This window comes from Oryctolagus cuniculus, chromosome 11 (genome assembly GCF_051225735.1).
Source record: "Oryctolagus cuniculus isolate XC-2025 breed Fujian yellow rabbit chromosome 11, ASM5122573v1, whole genome shotgun sequence".
In the NCBI taxonomy this organism is placed as follows: Eukaryota; Metazoa; Chordata; class Mammalia; order Lagomorpha; family Leporidae; genus Oryctolagus; species Oryctolagus cuniculus.
Window position 1 is genome coordinate 99335190 of NC_142877.1, and position 17501 is coordinate 99352690.

At 43.2% G+C, this 17501-nt stretch overlaps 1 protein-coding gene and 1 long non-coding RNA gene across 8 annotated transcripts in view; both read left to right on the forward strand.

Moving 5' to 3' along the window:
• Nucleotides 1-2693: 2693 nt before the first annotated feature.
• CFAP54 (cilia and flagella associated protein 54) overlaps nucleotides 2694-17501 on the forward strand; it is a 372444-nt gene continuing 357636 nt past the window's right edge. For 5 of the 6 annotated variants that reach the window (XR_016216950.1, XR_016216951.1, XM_089308813.1 and 2 more), the window contains exons 1-3: nucleotides 2695-3221; nucleotides 13613-13718; nucleotides 15949-16092. Coding sequence is in view for 4 of the 6 variants with exons in the window: in XM_089308813.1 (XP_089164939.1) it covers nucleotides 2830-3221; nucleotides 13613-13718; nucleotides 15949-16092 (642 nt within the window). In the remaining 2 variants the exon portion in view is untranslated. Of the gene's footprint in view, nucleotides 3222-13612; nucleotides 13719-15948; nucleotides 16093-17501 lie in introns of all 6 variants that reach the window. The other variant, XM_008256922.5, reaches the window with a different exon arrangement.
• On the forward strand, nucleotides 4244-7225 carry LOC149123586 (uncharacterized). Of its 2 annotated transcripts, none has more exons than XR_016216953.1 (2): nucleotides 4244-4400; nucleotides 7027-7225. It is a non-coding gene; the product is annotated as an uncharacterized LOC149123586 (long non-coding RNA). The 2 variants fall into 2 exon arrangements; XR_016216952.1 differs by lacking the exon at nucleotides 4244-4400 and adding an exon at nucleotides 5355-5464.

Sequence of the window (17501 nt, forward strand, 5' to 3'; positions counted from 1 at the left end):
GCACTTGGGCCATCCTCCACTGCACACCTGGGCCATAGCTGAGAGCTGGCCTGGAAGAGGGGCAACCGGGACAGAATCCGGTGCCCCGACCGGGACTAGAACCTGGTGTACCGGCACCGCAGGTGGAGGATTAGCCTATAGAGCCACGGCGCCGGCTTGAGTCACTCATTCTTGCAAAGATTTATTTAGTCATACACTGTCCAGGTGCCGGGTTGAGTGCTGGGCTACTTTCAGTGAACAGGTAAGGCCTCTTTGCAAGGGTCTCTCTGAAACAAGAAGCAGTTAAGAGTCCAGGACTAAAACATCATGTCTTTTGGGATCTTTTGTTTTCTCTCCATTCCTAAGCTTCATTTTAAAATGCCTGCAACACAGTTTAAACCTTGGTTGGGGTGTATTCCACCGTACTCCTTTTCATCATGGTTAGATGCTGTCTGTGTCACATTCTTCTTGTAATGTATTTGTGAGTTGATCAATGCATTGTACGGACACTAAAGAAACGTTGTATTTAACTGAATACACGAAAAGTAAAAAAAATGCATAACTTTCAAGAGGGAAGGTGCAAAGAGGGAATTTTCATGCTTTTTGGTGATTTTCGCTGTTAAGACCAAGTATCTATTGGGGTATCAGTCCAATGATTGAGTTAAATTATCAATAGAAAGAACATTAACCTTATTTATTATTTCTCTAGCAGTAACTTAGAATGAAAAATATTTTTGAAGGGGTAGAAAGGATTCTTGCAGTCTGCAAAGACATTAATTATAAGGAAATAGCAATTTACATTATTTATAAGGAAGCTATTTACATTACTTAGCCCTGTCAGGCACAATGGTTGCATAGCTCCACTCTTTCATTCCAGTGAAAAGAATAAAGCAAAGTGACAAGGAAATAGAAAAGATATTATAATGGCTGCATCTCATTACGAGAAATGTTAAAAATGTTAAAAATGCCTCAAATATAATTTGAACCGAACAAAATGGAAACTTCCATCTTACCACGATGATGATTCAGAATAAAACACTCATTTAAATATTCAGCCAAGCTTCCAAAAACTACTGAAAGTTAAGCATTGTTAACTTCAGTATGTGCAAGAAGGAAAATGACTAAGGTGCAATGTTTCATAATTCAAGTATTTGAATTTAATTAGTCACATTTTCTTTTACCTGTGACTTTGGAATTAAGTCTTTGTGCCATGAGACAGGTTGTTTTGTGAGCGCAGTTAAACCAAGGAGGAGAAGAAAGCCCACTTTGTTTTATTTTTATTTTCTTTCCTCCTCTCAGACAACTTTAATTTAATTGTATCCTGCTGTTTCACTTTAATCAATATAATAGATAGTACTCAGCGGCAAATTACATGAGCTTTGGATCTGAAAAGGACAAGGCTGTTGTGTGAGAATAAGGAAAAGATGAGAAGAGAGAGGATTTATCAAGCTGGCTGTTTAAAAGTGTATTGATTTTTTTTTTGTAATTGCTCTGAGGATGATTTTTTTTTTCCCTAGGCCTAAATTCTTTAAAGTCTTAACATTTGTATTGCTCACTTAGATACAAGATAAAGCCCTTGACAATCAAAGGCTGACATCCACATCCTGATTGGAAAACTGGACTCCAACAATGAGGCGTCATTGGAGGTTCTGTGGCCGTAATTACCCATCTCAATGAATAAAATCACCATCACCTTCCTTAGAAGAATATTAGGGTATTGTACACATGATGTATTAGGCTAGCTGCACAAATTAGCACAGGCCCGCAGAGCCCACAAGAAATTAGGTCAGACCTGAAAGGGATCAGGCTGTTGTCTAATAACCTTCTTCATCTTAAAGGGGAAATTGGGCTCAGGGGGCGTGGGGTCATTGTCTTTCTTTACCTTGAAGTGTGAAAGAGCTGCCCACAGTTTTCCTGGTGAAAATCTATTTCCCTAAAACTATTTATGGTTCTTCTCTTAGATCATTTTTGGTATTGTGTAATTTAAGGGAAATAAATTCCTGTTTAGTCAGAAACTCATACTTCAGTAAATACAGAGAAATAAATGCCTTCCCTGTCCGCAAGCATTTCCCCTAAGGCCTGGAGTTTCCCACCAAAAGTTGTCTCTTGAAGTCCCTGTTTAATATACAAAAGTATTTTGAGAGCTAACTCTTCAGGCCATCTGCATGTACTAATCAGGTATCAAAGCCGAGCAAAACGCACATCCATTCACAATGTATGACAGTGTTTTAGAATCAGGCTGAAATCCAAATAAATAAGTATAATCATTATTATTAGAGGCACAGATATCATCCCCAGAGTTACAGACCTCAAGGTTCAAATAGAGGGAAGAGAATGGGTCGAATGTATTTGATTCTTAAACTGCTTGCCAGCTACTTTCTCAAATTCAATATAATTAATGAGCTTTATTCTGGGGGAAGGATCAAGTCATCCTTGGACTTGGTCTCTGACACCACGTGCTTTATTCCAGCCTTGCTCAGATGACTGAACCTCCCTAGTCTTTGTCTCCTAAGCTGTGAAATATACTAATCCTAAAGTTATTGTGATGATGAGATACATGGGATCACGATGGAATGCTTAGAACAATGCCTTACACATGAAATTGTCATCACCATCATTATTACTGTTACGGAAGATTTGTAATCCTAAATTTTGGGCTCCAGTATGCTGGAGCTGGTTCTCAGCTCAAACCTGCTCTCTCTCTCTCAGCTCCCACAGCCTGAGAGGAACCAGGTGCATAACCTCGCGCGCATTCCTTTGTGGACCGGGCTCGTTCTTCATCTGCCCTCCAGGGGTCGCTGTGTTTCCCGAAGAACGCACGGGACGCTCGGTTGCCGCGAGACCGTCGCCATGGCAACCGCGTGTATACACGCGCAACCACCGCCGGCCGGCCGGCCCGGTCGGGTCAAAATGGCGGCGCAGGGCATCCACTCGAGTTCTCTGTACTATGAGGAGTCTCTCACTTCCTTATCGACGCCAGAACAGGCGCCGCCCCAGCCCCCGTCCTCGAGCTCGGTGTCGAAGACGCCCCTGGAGTCTAAGGCGAGCACCCCGGGCCCGCTGCTTCGCTGTACCAGTCCGGAGGACTCGTTGCCCCTCGCCGTGTTTTATGGGCCGTTGGACGCGAAAAACCCGCTCCTGGCCTCCTTCGAGAAGGAGATCCGGGAGTTGTTAGGTTTTATGAAGAAAAAGAAGGCTTTAGCGACGACGGAGGGACAGAAGCACGAATTCCACCGGCGAGGGTAAGCGGAGGCAGGGCCTGGGGGAGGCCGCGGGCCGCAGCGCGCACCCTCGACGGCGCGGTGCTGGGCCCACCTGTGCAGCCGGGCCGGCCCAGGGCCTCGGAGATACCGAGCTACTCGGGGACTTTCGGCCACGTTCCAGCCCTCAGTCCTAGCACAGTGTTGCATCCTGCTTTCCTGCCCGGGTCACATGGAAAATCAGTGCAGAGATGTCTCGAGTCGCCATTTCTGCGGTTTCTGCGCGTCCCCCGCTTGCTACGCCGCGCTCATCGCTTTTGGCTCACTGAGGGCTTTCACAGCTTTCCAGGTCGTGGACGGTTGTGTACACAGAGCAGAAGGAAGAACTGTGAAGTAGCTTGGGTTCTCAGTGAAGGTTGTTTCCTGGTACCATCGAGTACCTTCTCTCGTGAACACGTCTTGAATTCCTTCTTAGGTTGTTATTAGGATTACAGTAACTTGTGTTTGGGGGATGAACTGCAAGCTGCGTGTTTTTAAGGTTCTTTTCAGTGCATTTTACCGTCTTTCTTTCCTGGCCCAATACATTGCAAACTGAACAGTTTCAAATGCAGGCCAAGTGGTAAAGAATATCAGAATGGAGAATTATTTTGACTGACATTTTTTGTTCATGCATTTAAAATGAAGAAATAGTTTTAACTTTTACTTATTATTCATTCATACATTTAAGAACAATATTTTTAGCATGTGCTATATACCAGGTACTGTTCTAGGAACCAGGAAAACATCTGGTTAATAAAAAAAATAGAAAATCCCTATTTTCATGGAGGATATATTTTTGTGAGTATCGATGGCCACTAAGCAAATATGTAAGTAAATAAATTTTACAAGAAATTAAAAGCTAGGGAGAAAAATAGAGCAAGGAACAGGGATGGAAGCTATGAGATGAGTGTTGATATTAAAATGCCATGTAGGGCCGGCAGGTGGTTCACTTGGTTAATCCTACGCCTTTGGCACCGGCATCCCATATGGATGTCGGGTTCTAGTCCTGGTTGCTCCTCTTCCAGTCCAGCTCTCTGCTGTGGCCCGGGAAGGCAGTAGAAGATGGCCCAAGTGCTTGGGCGCCTGCACCCGCGTGGGAGACCTGGAAGAAGTACCTGGCTCCTGGCTTTGGATCAGTGTAGCTCCGGCTGTAGCGGCCATTTGGGGGGTGAACCAACGGAAGTAAGACTTTTCTCTCTGTCTTTCTCCCTCACTGTCTAACTCATCTGTCAAATACATAAAAAAAAAAAAAAATGCCTTGTTGGGGGGCATGGTCAAAGGAAGCCAAAGAAAGTGGCCAATGGGAAAGATAGGGAGGAGATAAGGCAGCAACTGGGGATTTCTGTGCGAAAAGTAGAACTACAGTGTGAAGAACCTTGGATGGGATTATGATTATAGGAAGAGCAGGGCTGGTGCCGCGGCTCACTAGGCTAATCCTCCGCCTTGCGGCGCTGGCACACCGGGTTCTAGTCCCGGTCGGGGTGCCGGATTCTGTCCCGGTTGCCCCTCTTCCAGGCCAGCTCTCTGCTGTGGCCAGGGAGTGCAGTGGAGGATGGCCCATATGCTTGGGCCCTGCACCCCATGGGAGACAGGAGAAGTACCTGGCTCCTGCCATCGGATCAGCGCGGTGCACTGGTCGCAGTGCGCTGGCCGCGGCGGCCATTGGAGGGTGAACCAACGGCAAAGGAAGACCTTTCTCTCTCTCTCTCTCTCTCTCACTGTCCACTCTGCCTGTCAAAACACACACACACACACACACACACAAAAGGAAGAGCAGGTTTCAGGCAGGAGGGAGAGGGATAAAGAGTTTAACTTCAGATATCTTGACATATAATTCAATATCCACAGGCAGGGCTATTATGCAGGTAATTGCACCCTTGAATCTGGAAGTCAGAGGAGATAGGCATTTGGGATTCATCCGCATATTAATTGTATTTAACTCATGACACCTGATGGAATAGCTAAGGGAGTGTGTTGAGATGGAGAAGAGGCACGTGTGAGCCCTGGCATGCCCCAGCATTGACCTGGAGGGGTGATTAGAGTCCAAGAGACTAAGGAAGAATGGCTAAGGAGGCATGAGGACAACTATAAAGTGCCCGGTATGCTGGAAGCAAAGAAAATGTTTTAAGGGAAAAGGAATAATCAGCCGTGGCAAGCTCAAGCAAGATTCTGTCAGACAAAATAAGATGAGAACCAAGAATTGACACAGAGAGGACGTTACATACCTCAACTGTATACATTTCTAGGTAAACAACTTCTGTGTTTATACTGTTCCATCTTCACTACCAGTTTCCAGTCCAAACCGCCGTTTCACATTTTTCCCTGGAGTCACTGTCTCAAATCTAACCTTCACACAGCAGTCAGGGTGATCTTTATAAATAAAGCCCCCATTTCTATCCAGAACTTTTCCATTGCTTAACCTTGCTTTTAGAATAAAATTAAGATGCCTTCTGATACCTTCCAGGGTCTGAGAATCTGACCCTGCCTGCCTCTCTTGTCTCGGCTTGTTCCTCTCTTCTTTCTCAGGATATTGCAGAAAAACAGATCCTGCTGTCTCTCATCCCAGACCCTTTGTACTTGCTGTCTCCTTTGGAATGATTTTTCCACTACCTTTTCAAATATCTGGCTTGTCCTACTCTTGTAGGTCTCAGCGCAGTTGTCACCACCATGGAGTGGGCCTTTTCTATCTCATTCAGGTTCACTCACTCATTTACATATTTTTGTCTTTTTTTTTTTTTTTTTTGAGTGTTGTGTGTCTTCTCCGTTATAATGTAAGCTCTCCAGTGATTTTGTATAATGGGCCTCTTTTTCATTGCTGTATCTTGAGGACCTAGCCTAGGAGTTAGAACTTAGTAAACATTCAACAAATGTCAGCATCGATTGAATCCAAAAGTTATTATCCTTATGTTCTCAGTAACTACATGTACTAGAAAAGTAGACCTGGACAAATCTTCCCTGCAGTGCAGTAATCCCCCTTATCTTGAAGGATGTTTTCCAAGACTCCCAGTGGATTCTTCAAACTGTGGACAGTACCCAACTCTGACACATCTGTGCGTATCTCTGATAAAGTTTATGAAACAATAAGAGATTAAAACTATACGATAGAACAGTTATGACTATAATATAAGTAATGTGGATGTAGTTTCTCTGAAAATATCTTGTGATGATGTGAATGATATAGTGATGTGTATGATACAGTGACTTCTTGTGGTGATGTGAGTGATACAGTGACTACCTGATGAGATGAAATAAGGCAAGAATGACATAGGCTTTGTGATGTAGCACTCATCTCTTGTCAACCTAAAATAATAACATAGCTGTCAAAAATTCACCTTATCTGGGAATGAGTGACAGCAGATTGGAATCTGGGATGCACAGACTATGACAAATCACAGGTGCATCTGGAGAGGATGAGGTAAGGAGAAGCCTTTAAAGGCAAAGCAGGGGACGTCCATGTAAGCTGCTCTTGAAATAAGGTTTACTGATCACAGGAAGTCATTGCAGGAGCCGTCAGTCCACTGGTGGAGACAGCTGTTGCTAGGCCAGGGTCTTATCTGAACTTCTGCTATCTTGAAGAGTTTCTTGTGATAAATTGTGAAATATTGTATGCCAACATGCAGAACAAGCAAGTTATATAAGGCAAATAAGGTGTGATGAAGTATAAGAACTTCTTGTGGGCATTAGAAAGCACTTGTGGGGCCTGCACTGGGGCATAGTGGGTAAAGCCACTGCCTGCACTGCCAGCATCCCAGGTAGGCACTGAGTTGAGTCCCAGCTGCTCCACTTCTGATCCAGCTCTCTGCTACAGCCTGGGAAAGCAGTAGAAGATGGCCCAAGTTCTTGGGCCCCTGCACCTACGTGGGAGACCCAGAAGAAGCTCCTGGCTTTGGATCGGCACAGCTCCAGCCGTGAACCAATGGACGGAAGAACCCCTCCCCCCCACCTCTCCTTCTCTCTGTGTGTAACTCTGACTTTCCAGTAAATAAATAAATCTTTTTAAAAAAAAAGTACTTGTGGGAGCCTGCATTGTTGTGTATCGGGTTAAAGCCACAGCCTACAGCACCAGCATCCCCTGTGGGCGCCAGTTCCAGTCCCAGATGCTCCAGCTCCAATCCAGCACCTTGCTAATGCACCCGGGAAAGCAGTGGAGGATGGCCACTGCTGGATGAAAGCAGTGGAGAATGGGAGACGTGGAAGAAGCTCCTAGTCCTGACTTCAGCCTGGCCCAGCCTGGTCATTGTGGCCATTTGGAGAATGAACCAATGGATGGAAGATCTCTGTCTTTCCTTCTCTCTCTCTCTGTTAACTCTATCTTTCAAATAAGTAAATGAATTAAAAAAAAAATACTTGTGATAGTTCCTCTGTCAGATACACAAGCATAGGCCCCCCCTCCTTTGTCTGGATCTGACAAGAGTGACTTCATCTTGGCGTCAGCAGCTTTCACATTTAACTTTCATGCTACTGTTGCCTTGGCCGTCCATCAGTAGAGGTCATCTGCTCCATTGGTCCTGGATCAGCAAGCTCAAAGATGTCAGTGGTTGGACCGTGAATAACTGAAACCACAGAAAGTGATAAAGGTAAGGGGATCCTGCCATATTTCTCCCATGTTTGAACAGACTGGAAGGGAATCACAGACATTAAGGATTGGCATGGACCTTAGTAGTTCAATCTCACATGCAATTTATGTATTGATTTATATAACCATTTTGACTGAGTGCCCACTATGTGCTAGTCACTGGTTATATGGTGGTTGAACAAAGCAGCTCTGGAAGCTTGTGTTCCTGGAGCTTGTACTGTAGAGAGGGAGATACATTTCAGTGGGTCATGAAGTCAACACATGAACAAATGCTATGAAAGAAGTAGTTGCTAAGTACTTTTGTGCACAAGGCATGGCTAAGTCCTGGGATTTCAGCAGTGAACTAAATGAAAATCCCTATTATCTTGGAGCTTGTATTCTAGAGGGGGACTAGATAATAAACAAATGAGTATGTTTTATGGTAATCTAGAAAGGGATACATGTTAGGGAGAAAAAGAAGGGAAGGAGTATTGAAGTGGGAGACACAAGTTAACAATTTTTAGTAAGGTGGTGAGAGTAGATGATCCTTTTAAGCAGAGGTTTAAAAAGATACAGTGGCAGGGGGGCGGCTTTTAAATGGTTGGAGAGGTGACATTAAGCTGGAATTAGGAGACTGCCTGGAAGTTGACCAGACACACAGGATAAACAGGAGGAACAAGCATGTAGGAAGCTCCTTGACAGGAAAGAGTCAGGAATTTGGAGGAATGGGCAGAAGCTCATTCAATGGAAGCGTAGTGAATGGGGGCACAATGCTATAAGTTGAAATTAGAGGACTAGGTAGGGCTTTGGGAGGCATTAGAGGTCATTTGAAAGAGTCTGCATTTATTCCAAATGCTATGGGGAACCATTGAGTAGTTTTGGGCAAATAATTAACCCTGTGTGATTTTGTTTTTAAAATTGTTTTAGTGATCATGTACAATGGAGCAAGACTGGTAGTGTGATGAGTTGGAAGTCCAGGAGATAGATGTTACTTTTATAAATTATTTGATAAATGATAAATGGTGATTTTTAAAATTCAAACTTGTTTCTTAAAATTTCAGAAGCTTCCATGTACATAAAAATTCGTAGTATCTAAAAATATAAATTTTGATCATACCAGCTATACTATTAAATAAGACTGTGATACATATTTTTTAAAAATCTGCTTTAGGCCGGCGCCGCGGCTCACTAGGCTAATCCTCCGCCTAGCGGCGCCGGCACACCGGGTTCTAGTCCCGGTTGGGGCACTGGATTCTGTCCCGGTTGCCCCTCTTCCAGGCCAGCTCTCTGCTGTGGCCAGGGAGTGCAGTGGAGGATGGCCCAGGTGCTTGGGCCCTGCACCCCATGGGAGACCAGGAGAAGCACCTGGCTCCTGGCTCCTGGCTCCTGCCATCGGATCAGCGTGGTGCGCCGGCCGCAGTGCGCTGGCCGCGGCGGCCATTGGAGGGTGAACCAACGGCAAAGGAAGACCTTTCTCTCTGTCTCTCTCTCTCACTGTCCACTCTGCCTGTCAAAAAATAAAAAATAAAAAAAAATCTGCTTTTAGTATAAGCATGTAAGATTTAGATATTCTGCTTATGCAGTCAGTATTGTCTATTTTAAAACATTCTAGCAGGTGCCGCGGCTCAATAGGCTAATCCTCCACCTGCGGCGCCGGCACACCGGGTTCTAGTCCCGGTCAGGGCACCAGATTCTGTCCCGGTTGCCCCTCTTCCAGGCCAGCTCTCTGCTGTGGCCAGGGAGTGCAGTGGAGGATGGCCCAAGTGCTTGGGCCCTGCACCCCATGGGAGACCAGGAGAAGCACCTGGCTCCTGGCTTCGGATCAGCGCGGTGCGCCAGCCACAGTGCGTCGGCCGCGGTGGCCATGGGAGGGTGAACCAACGGAAAAAGGAAGACCTTTCTCTCTCTGTCTCTCTCTCTCATTGTCCACTCTGCCCGTGAAAAAAAAAGAAAATTAATTAATTAATTAAAACATTCTAAATATCCAGCAGCTACTTATAACGAACTAGTAAACCAAAGTATGCTAACATTCTCTTCTTAAATAATGTATATTAAATAGGATGTACTATATATTTTTTCTTTAATCATTATTTAAGCCATTCTGAGTAAGCAACCTTAACCTGAACTTAGGGATCACTAAAAAAACTCTGATTTTTCTTATATAACCTTGATTGGTTTAACAAGGCTGGTATTTTTCTTTTATGAGTACCAAACCTAGTCTCATTATCTCATTCGTAAATGTTTGGAAGAGTTAATGGTTACTTCTCTGTAATTTAAGAATTCTAGCTAGACTTGGTGCATTTCTTGAATTCATTATATTTGTTTTAATACTGTGGTGTGTTATGAGGCAGCAAGTAAAAGTGAAAAGGTAAAAACACCTCTTTTTGTAAATCTCTGTGGTTTACATCTACTACATTATTTATTTGGCATTGTTGTTTGTTACTTGACACGTGTACATATTTTTTAATCCAAAATTGTATTAATCAGTTCATGAAAACAGGAGTGCTTTGCCCCTGTCACTCATTGATTAATCAATATTATTTGATTAACCCAATGAATTAAATGACATGTCTCTTGAGGTTGTTTCATTAGTATCCTAACATTTGCGTCGTGAGTATTAGAGCCATCCTCAGTCCTTAAGTTGAGATCTCTGTGTGTATTAGTTCAGGCTGCCACACAAACTACCATAGACTGAAGGGCTTAAACAGCAGGAATCCATTTTCTCACAGTTCTGAAGGGAAGAAGTCTCAGATGAGGGTCCACTAAGGTCAGCTTCTGGTGAATGCTCCTTTTCTGGCTTGCAGAATGCTGCCCTGTCCTCACATGGCCTTTCCTCTGTGTGAGCATGGAGAGAGAAAGCAAGCTCTCTGTTATCTCTCTTTGTATAGGCGTTAATCCCATCAGACCAGGGACCTACTCTTACGACTTCATTTAACCTTAGTTGCTTTCTTAGAGACCTCTTCTCCAAATATAGCTGCATTGGAGGTTGGGGCTTCAACATGTGAAATGTTGAGTAGGGGTATACAAGCATTCAGTCTGTAATACTCTCCTTATCTAGAAATTTATGGGAGAGGACTGGACAGCAGTTAAGGGAAATTTAGACTTTTCTTAGAAGCATTTATAATTTTTAGGAGAGAGGAAAGGAGTGTTAATTTAAATAAATGAATAAAATAAGCAATGATCTGGGAGTGTTTAACCTAGTGATTGACACCTGCATCCTACAATGGAATGCTAGGTTCAGTCCCCAGCTCTGGCTCTAGCTTCCCACCAATGCAGATCCTGGAAGGCAGCAGTGATGGTGCAAACAACTGGGTTCCTGTTACCCACATAGGAGACCTGGATTGTGTTCCTGGATCATGGTTCTGGGACCAGCCCAGCCCTGGCAGGTTGTTGTGGGCATAAGGGGAATGAACCTGTGGATGGGAGACTGGACCTTTCTCTCTGGCCCTCAAATGAAAAAATAAAAGGAGCAGGGCCAGCACTGTGGCGCAGTGGGTTAAAGCCCTGGTTTGAAGCTCTGGCATCCCATATGGGTGCTGGTTCTAGTCCTGGCTGCTCCTCTTCCCATCCAGCTCTCTGCTATGGCCTGGGATAGCAGTAGAAGATGGCCCAAGTCCTTGGGCCCCTGCGCCTACATGGGAGACCTGAAAGAAGCTCCTGGCTCTTGGCTCCTGGCTTCGGATTGGTGCAGCTCTGGCCGTTGCTGCCATCTGGGGAGTGAACCAGCGGATGGTTCACTCTCTGTTTCTACCTCTCTCTGTAACTCTGTCTTTCAAATAAATAAAATAAATATTTAAAAAAATAATAAAATGAGCAATGATCTACTTTTTCAAACTCTGGTCAGAAAGCATTTCTGGGAACATTGTATGCTTTGTTTTTCTTTTACTTGGTGGAAGGAAATGTAAACCTAAATGGATTAAGATATTTGAGCCCTTGAACTCTTTGTAGAAAAGATTGAAACAAGAACAGAACAAGGAATGTTTTCTTTTTTACCAAATCACTCATGCATTCACTCATTCTTTCAATAAATACATGCATGTATGTTTCACATATGTCAACAGGGAGAGGCAAATTCAAACAATAATGAGATACCCTACATACCAGTTAGAAAGGCCCCCAATCCAAAATACAACACTATAAACGCTAACAAGGATGTGGAGCAGTGGGAACTCTCATTCACTGGTGACGGGATTATAAAATGCTATAGCCATTGTACTGTGGAAGACAATTTAGTGGTTTCTTACAAAACTAAACATACTGTTACATATTATCCATCAGTTGAGCTCCTTAGTATTTACTCAAAGGAGTTGAAAACTTACATCTACATAGAAACCTGCACATGGATATTTATAGCAGCTTAATTCATACTGCCCAAACTTGTCAGTAACCAAGATGTCATTCAGTAGGTAAATGTATAAGTAAACAGTGTTACATACAGACAGTGGAATACTATTCAGTGCTAAAAATAAATGCGCATGAAGCTATGAAAAGACATGGAGGGAACTTGGATTCATATTACTAAGTGAAAGGACCCAGTACATAATATGTGAATCCAACAGTATGACATTCTGGAAAAGGCAAAACTATGGAGACAGTAAAAAAGACCAGTGGTTAACAGGGATTGAGGGAGAAGAGAGGGATGACCAGGTGTGGCACAGAGGATTTTTAGGGAGTGAAACTATTTGCTCTCTCTCTCTTAAAGATTTATTTATTTATTTATTTATTTATTTATTTGAAACTCAGTTACCCAGAGAGAGAAGGAGAGGCAGAGAGAGAGAGAGGTGTCTTCCATCTGCTGGTTCACTCCCCAGTTGGTTGGAGCTGAGCTGATGCAAAGCCAGGAGCCAGGAGCTTCTTCCAGGTCTCCCACACGGGTGCAGGGGTCCAAGGACTTGGGCTATCTTCTACTGCTTTCCCAGGCCATAGCAGAGAGCTGGATCAGAAGTGGAGCAGCTGGGATACGAACCGGCGCCCATATGGGATGCTGGCACTGCAGGCAGTGGCTTTACCTGCTATGCCACAGTGCAGACCCCTGTTCTCTGTGATTCTATAATGGTGGATACACATTAGTATACGTTTGTCCAAATTCATAGAATGGATGAGAGTGAACTCATATAGACTATAGATAATGGGTGATAATGATGTGTCAGTTAATATAAGGAATGTGGGTAATAGGGAAGGGTATGTATGTGTGGAGGCAGGGACTGTATGGTAAATCTGTATCCCTCCTGTTCTGTCTTGCTGTGAACCTAAGCCACTCTTACAGGGTATTTTAAAAATGCATGTAGGGACCATCACTGTGGCATAGCAGGTAAAGCCTCCACCTACTGCACCAGCATCCCATATGGGTGCTGGTTTGAATTCTGGCTGTTCCACTTCCAATCCAGCTCTCTTCTATGGCCTGGGAAAGCAGCAGAGGATGGCCCAAGTCCTTGAGCCCCTATACCCATGTGGGAGACCCAGTTGCTCCTGGCTTCTGGCTTCAGATCAGCCCAGCTCTGGCCATTGTAGCCACTTGGGAGTGAACCAGTGGATAGAAAATTTTCTCTCTCTCTCTCTCTCTCTCTCTCTGCCTCTGTCGCTCTTTCTTTGTAACTCTGCCTTTTAAATAAATAAATAAATACATTTTTAAGAAATGCATGTAAATAGCTTCAATTAGTATTTGGAACATAGGAAGCAATCATTTTAACTATAATTCATTTATTATTAGTAATGAGGCATTAACAATAAGGCACTTTGAGAAGACTTAGCACTAGCTAAGTTTTTAAGGATTGCTTGCTAATTAGTTGAGGCTTCCTGCTGACTTTAAAGATGTCATTTTGTTTTATGATTTTTACAGTGCCACCTCTTTGTTTAATATCTGGACCAAATACGCCCCCAGGCTGCCAGCTGACTATTACAATGAAAAGCTTCTGAAGGTTGGAGATAGCCTTTTTCAAATGAAAGTAAGTGCCTCTGGAGTAAGGATTGCCAAAACAAAGTTCATTTGGCTCATTATTGTGATTATTTGATCTGTCATGCTTCCTATTTTATGTTTGGATTTTTGAATGTGAGTACATAAAAATTGTAGTGAGACACCATGACCAGAAAAGTGTTTGCTTTTTTAATTTTGTAGTTAAGATTCTGCAGAGGTAAGAGAATCCTGAATGGGCAGGCTGCTGGCTGGGGTCGGACAGGCGTGTAGCTGGCTCTGTGTGTGTGTGTAAGAGGGTGTGGTAGGTGCACAACAGGAAGTGCTGAGTCATCATGTTCCTACCTTACACAAAGGAGCCCAGACAGCACTTCCTGTTGTTTTTCACATGGCTGGCCTTGCCCAGGGAACAACCCTCATGGCTCCTGTCCTCGCTGCTATGTTGCCTAGTTGCCAGTACCCTATTTTAATGAACTTCGGCTTCTTCATGTTTTAATGTGTGTAATTATAGAGGCTTTACATACAACCCCTATTTCTTGCTAAGTATTGTATTCCAGACAAAATTTGTGCCCTATTTTTAGTTCTATATGATTGCCTAAGTCTTGGAATGCCATGGACCAGTGGACTTGGTTTGATAAGACCACACCTTGGCTGGGTGCTGTTAAAGATAATGTGAATTTTCCTTTCCAGTTCTGGCATAGGTGCAAATTATTCTGCTACATGAATGGTTGAATAAAGAGTTACTTTATCCAAAGGGATTTCTGGCCTGACATGGGCAGTATTCAGTACTTTCTGAGTCTTCAGTTTCTCAGCTTCCTTTTCCTCCTCTACTTCTATTTTCTGGACTTGAACCCTTTGGGTCTAACAGGTAAATGTATCAAACAGGATAAGAGGTGGAGGAACTTTTATAATGAGGACTATTTTTCCTCCACCAAAATTAGAGGATAATCTTAGCCCCAGGTAAGTGGACATGGATTTTAGAAACCTGGAAATATAGCACTTGCGAAACTACAGAAAAACCCAGGGGAGATACACTGTGTAAGTTGTGTTCATGTGAAGTAGAATAACAATGTTGACAGTAGGTAGAAGACAGATCCCTCTCCATCTCTGTGCTTCTCAGAAAAGAAGCTGGTAACATGCTTGGTTTGTTTGATGCGTGTCCAGGTGGGTGGAGTGGGTATTGGTGGAGGGAGGCAGAAGGAACATTTTGTAAGTGAACAAAGCAAATTGAGGCTGGGCGATAGCTAAGGATTCAGGATGTTCAGGTAGAGAGGCCTAGATAGGATATTAAAAAATTTAGTTAAAGGACAACAGACAACTTTTCACTGAAAGAATGTTTGGCCACTTGATGATCTTTATCATCCTGAAAATGAACTTGAGTTTTTACTTTGGTTTCTAGATTGTCTTTATTTCTGTTATAGTAAGGTCATTTTGTGGAAGACTCACAAGTCAACAGAAATATAAACAAAACAGTGTTTGCCTGTCGATGTGTCCCAGGGGGCCTGGTGTCTGGCTAGGCAGCTCATACCTACAGCACTTGATTTTCAAGGAGTTGCAGCTGCAGAAGAGGCTGGTGAAGATTTGCAACTGAATTCTGATGGAGCACTATTCACACCCCGCCCCACTAGTCTCTGGGTCAGCTGTACCCGGTGAATGACGGAAATGAGGAAACTGACTTGGGTAATGAGAACATAAGCATGGATTTGGACTATAAGAAGTCTATGGCCCAGACTTTTAAAATTTGTCCTGATGTAGCTTCAGAGACTGTTGACACATGAGACACACGTGTGTGTACGTGCACACACACACACAGTGCAGGAATTAGCTCACTTACCCCACACCTGTGTTTTATTTTTTTTCTCCTTTTCCTTTGTTTCTCTACTGCCCTTGACTTTGCACTTTGGCTGAAGTCCAGCTCTGTTTTCCTCCCTCCCTCCCTCCCTCCCTCTCTGGCCCTCTTCCTTGTTTAATTTGGTGATGTTGCATTTTCGGGTCTGGATTTTGAATATACAGATATTACCACCCAGAGTGCCCTGGGGGATATTCTCATCTTAATCACGATGGTTCCATTTAACAATAGGCTTGTCATGAAGAGAATCAAATGAAATGATGCACATAGATTGCTTAGCACAGTGTCCATCACAAAATGTATGCATATGTATAAAAAGCAGCAAAAGTGTATTAATCAACACTGATCCTATTAAGAGTAACATGAATACTACTTAATGATACGCAAAATTATATTTTCCTTTTTTCTTTTTTAGGAATACAAACTGGCCCTTTTACAGTGCTATGGAAGATATCTTCAACAGTTCAGTATGGATTTTGATGAGAACAAAGCTGATGTGAATCAATTCAAAACTGTCTTTTTTCCGAAAGGCTTTGGGGATAAAGCTGCTGGACTTACAGTAAGACGAAGGAAGCAGCTGAGATAGCTGCAGTTTATGACGGCTCTGCAGTGCATCCTGTGCTGACCGTCTCTAAATGTCTTTCATTTGCTTGGCATCGCATGTAGCTATGGTGCTGGAGGTGAAAATGAACTTGTTCACCTTTGTAAAGATGGTTTAGAGATTGTGTCACTATGATTACTCATTCATCTAACAAGGTTAACTGTTATTGAATAACTAATATTTATAGAGTGCTTTTAGTTTACAAAGTGCTTGGGAAGACATCGGTCTTACAGTGACGTTCTAAGTTAGATACTGTTATTATCCTTATACAGAAGGGAAAAATAAAGCTGATCAAACAATTCGTATGAATCAGTGGCTCTATAGATCTTTTGATACAAACATTTTATAGTTTATTTTTACTGCAACAGTATTATTAATTGCTGCTGCTGATTCACCGACCGGCTAGTTGGGCAGTAACCACTTGCTAGGTACTCTTCTAAATGTATTATGTGAATTATCAGCTCAGAGCCTCATGAGAGTTCTAAAAGGTGGAAACTGTTAGGCCTTTTTTACAAATGAAGAAACCAAGGCTTATTAGAGATTAAGAAACTGCCCACTTAAAGCAATGGGTAGGATTAGTGTTTGAACCCTGATCACTCTGACTCCAAATCTGTGTTATTCCCAACCTGATGAGTATTCAAAGCCTTGGAAACAGTGCTTATAATGAGAAAAAAATATCGGGGCATATTTGGGGAACTATTCAGCAGTTGAGTTTGGCTGGACCATAGGTGCATGAATGAGAATCCTGGGCAGTAGGCTGGTGTCCCATCGTGAAAAGTATTGAATAAAAGTCTCTCCTAGACTCCCTGTATCCTCTGCATTTATTGTCCATATTTTGTCAGAAGCAATTTCTGAAGTATAAATTAAATCATTTTATTCCACTCCTCTTTGATTTTGCCCTTTGACTGAAGTCCAGATTCCTTGGAATGGCGTGGAAAACTCTCCATGCTCTGACTCTGGGAAACCTCTATAGCCTCATCTCCCCCCCCCCCACCCCCAAGACAACAACATCTAAGAGTTATTTTTATTTATTTTAAAGGCAGAGTTACAGAGAGAGAAGGAAAGAGAGACAGAGAGAGAGCGCGTTTCCATCTGCTGGTTTATTTCCCAAGTGGTTACAGTGGCCAGAGCTGGGCTGATCCAAAGCTAGGAGCCAGGAGCTTCATCCAAATTCACAAAAACCTTTTAGTTAAGGGACTACAGCAGCCACCTTAAGTATCCCTAACACAGGGCCCACTCTTCTCTCTGCCAAGGGTAGGGGCCGTTTCTTTTTCTTCGTGGAACTCCTCTTGTCAAGCAGTGTGTGGCAAGCAGAAGTGCCCAATAAACATTTTTTGATTGAATTGTGTAAATGATAGTAATTAAAG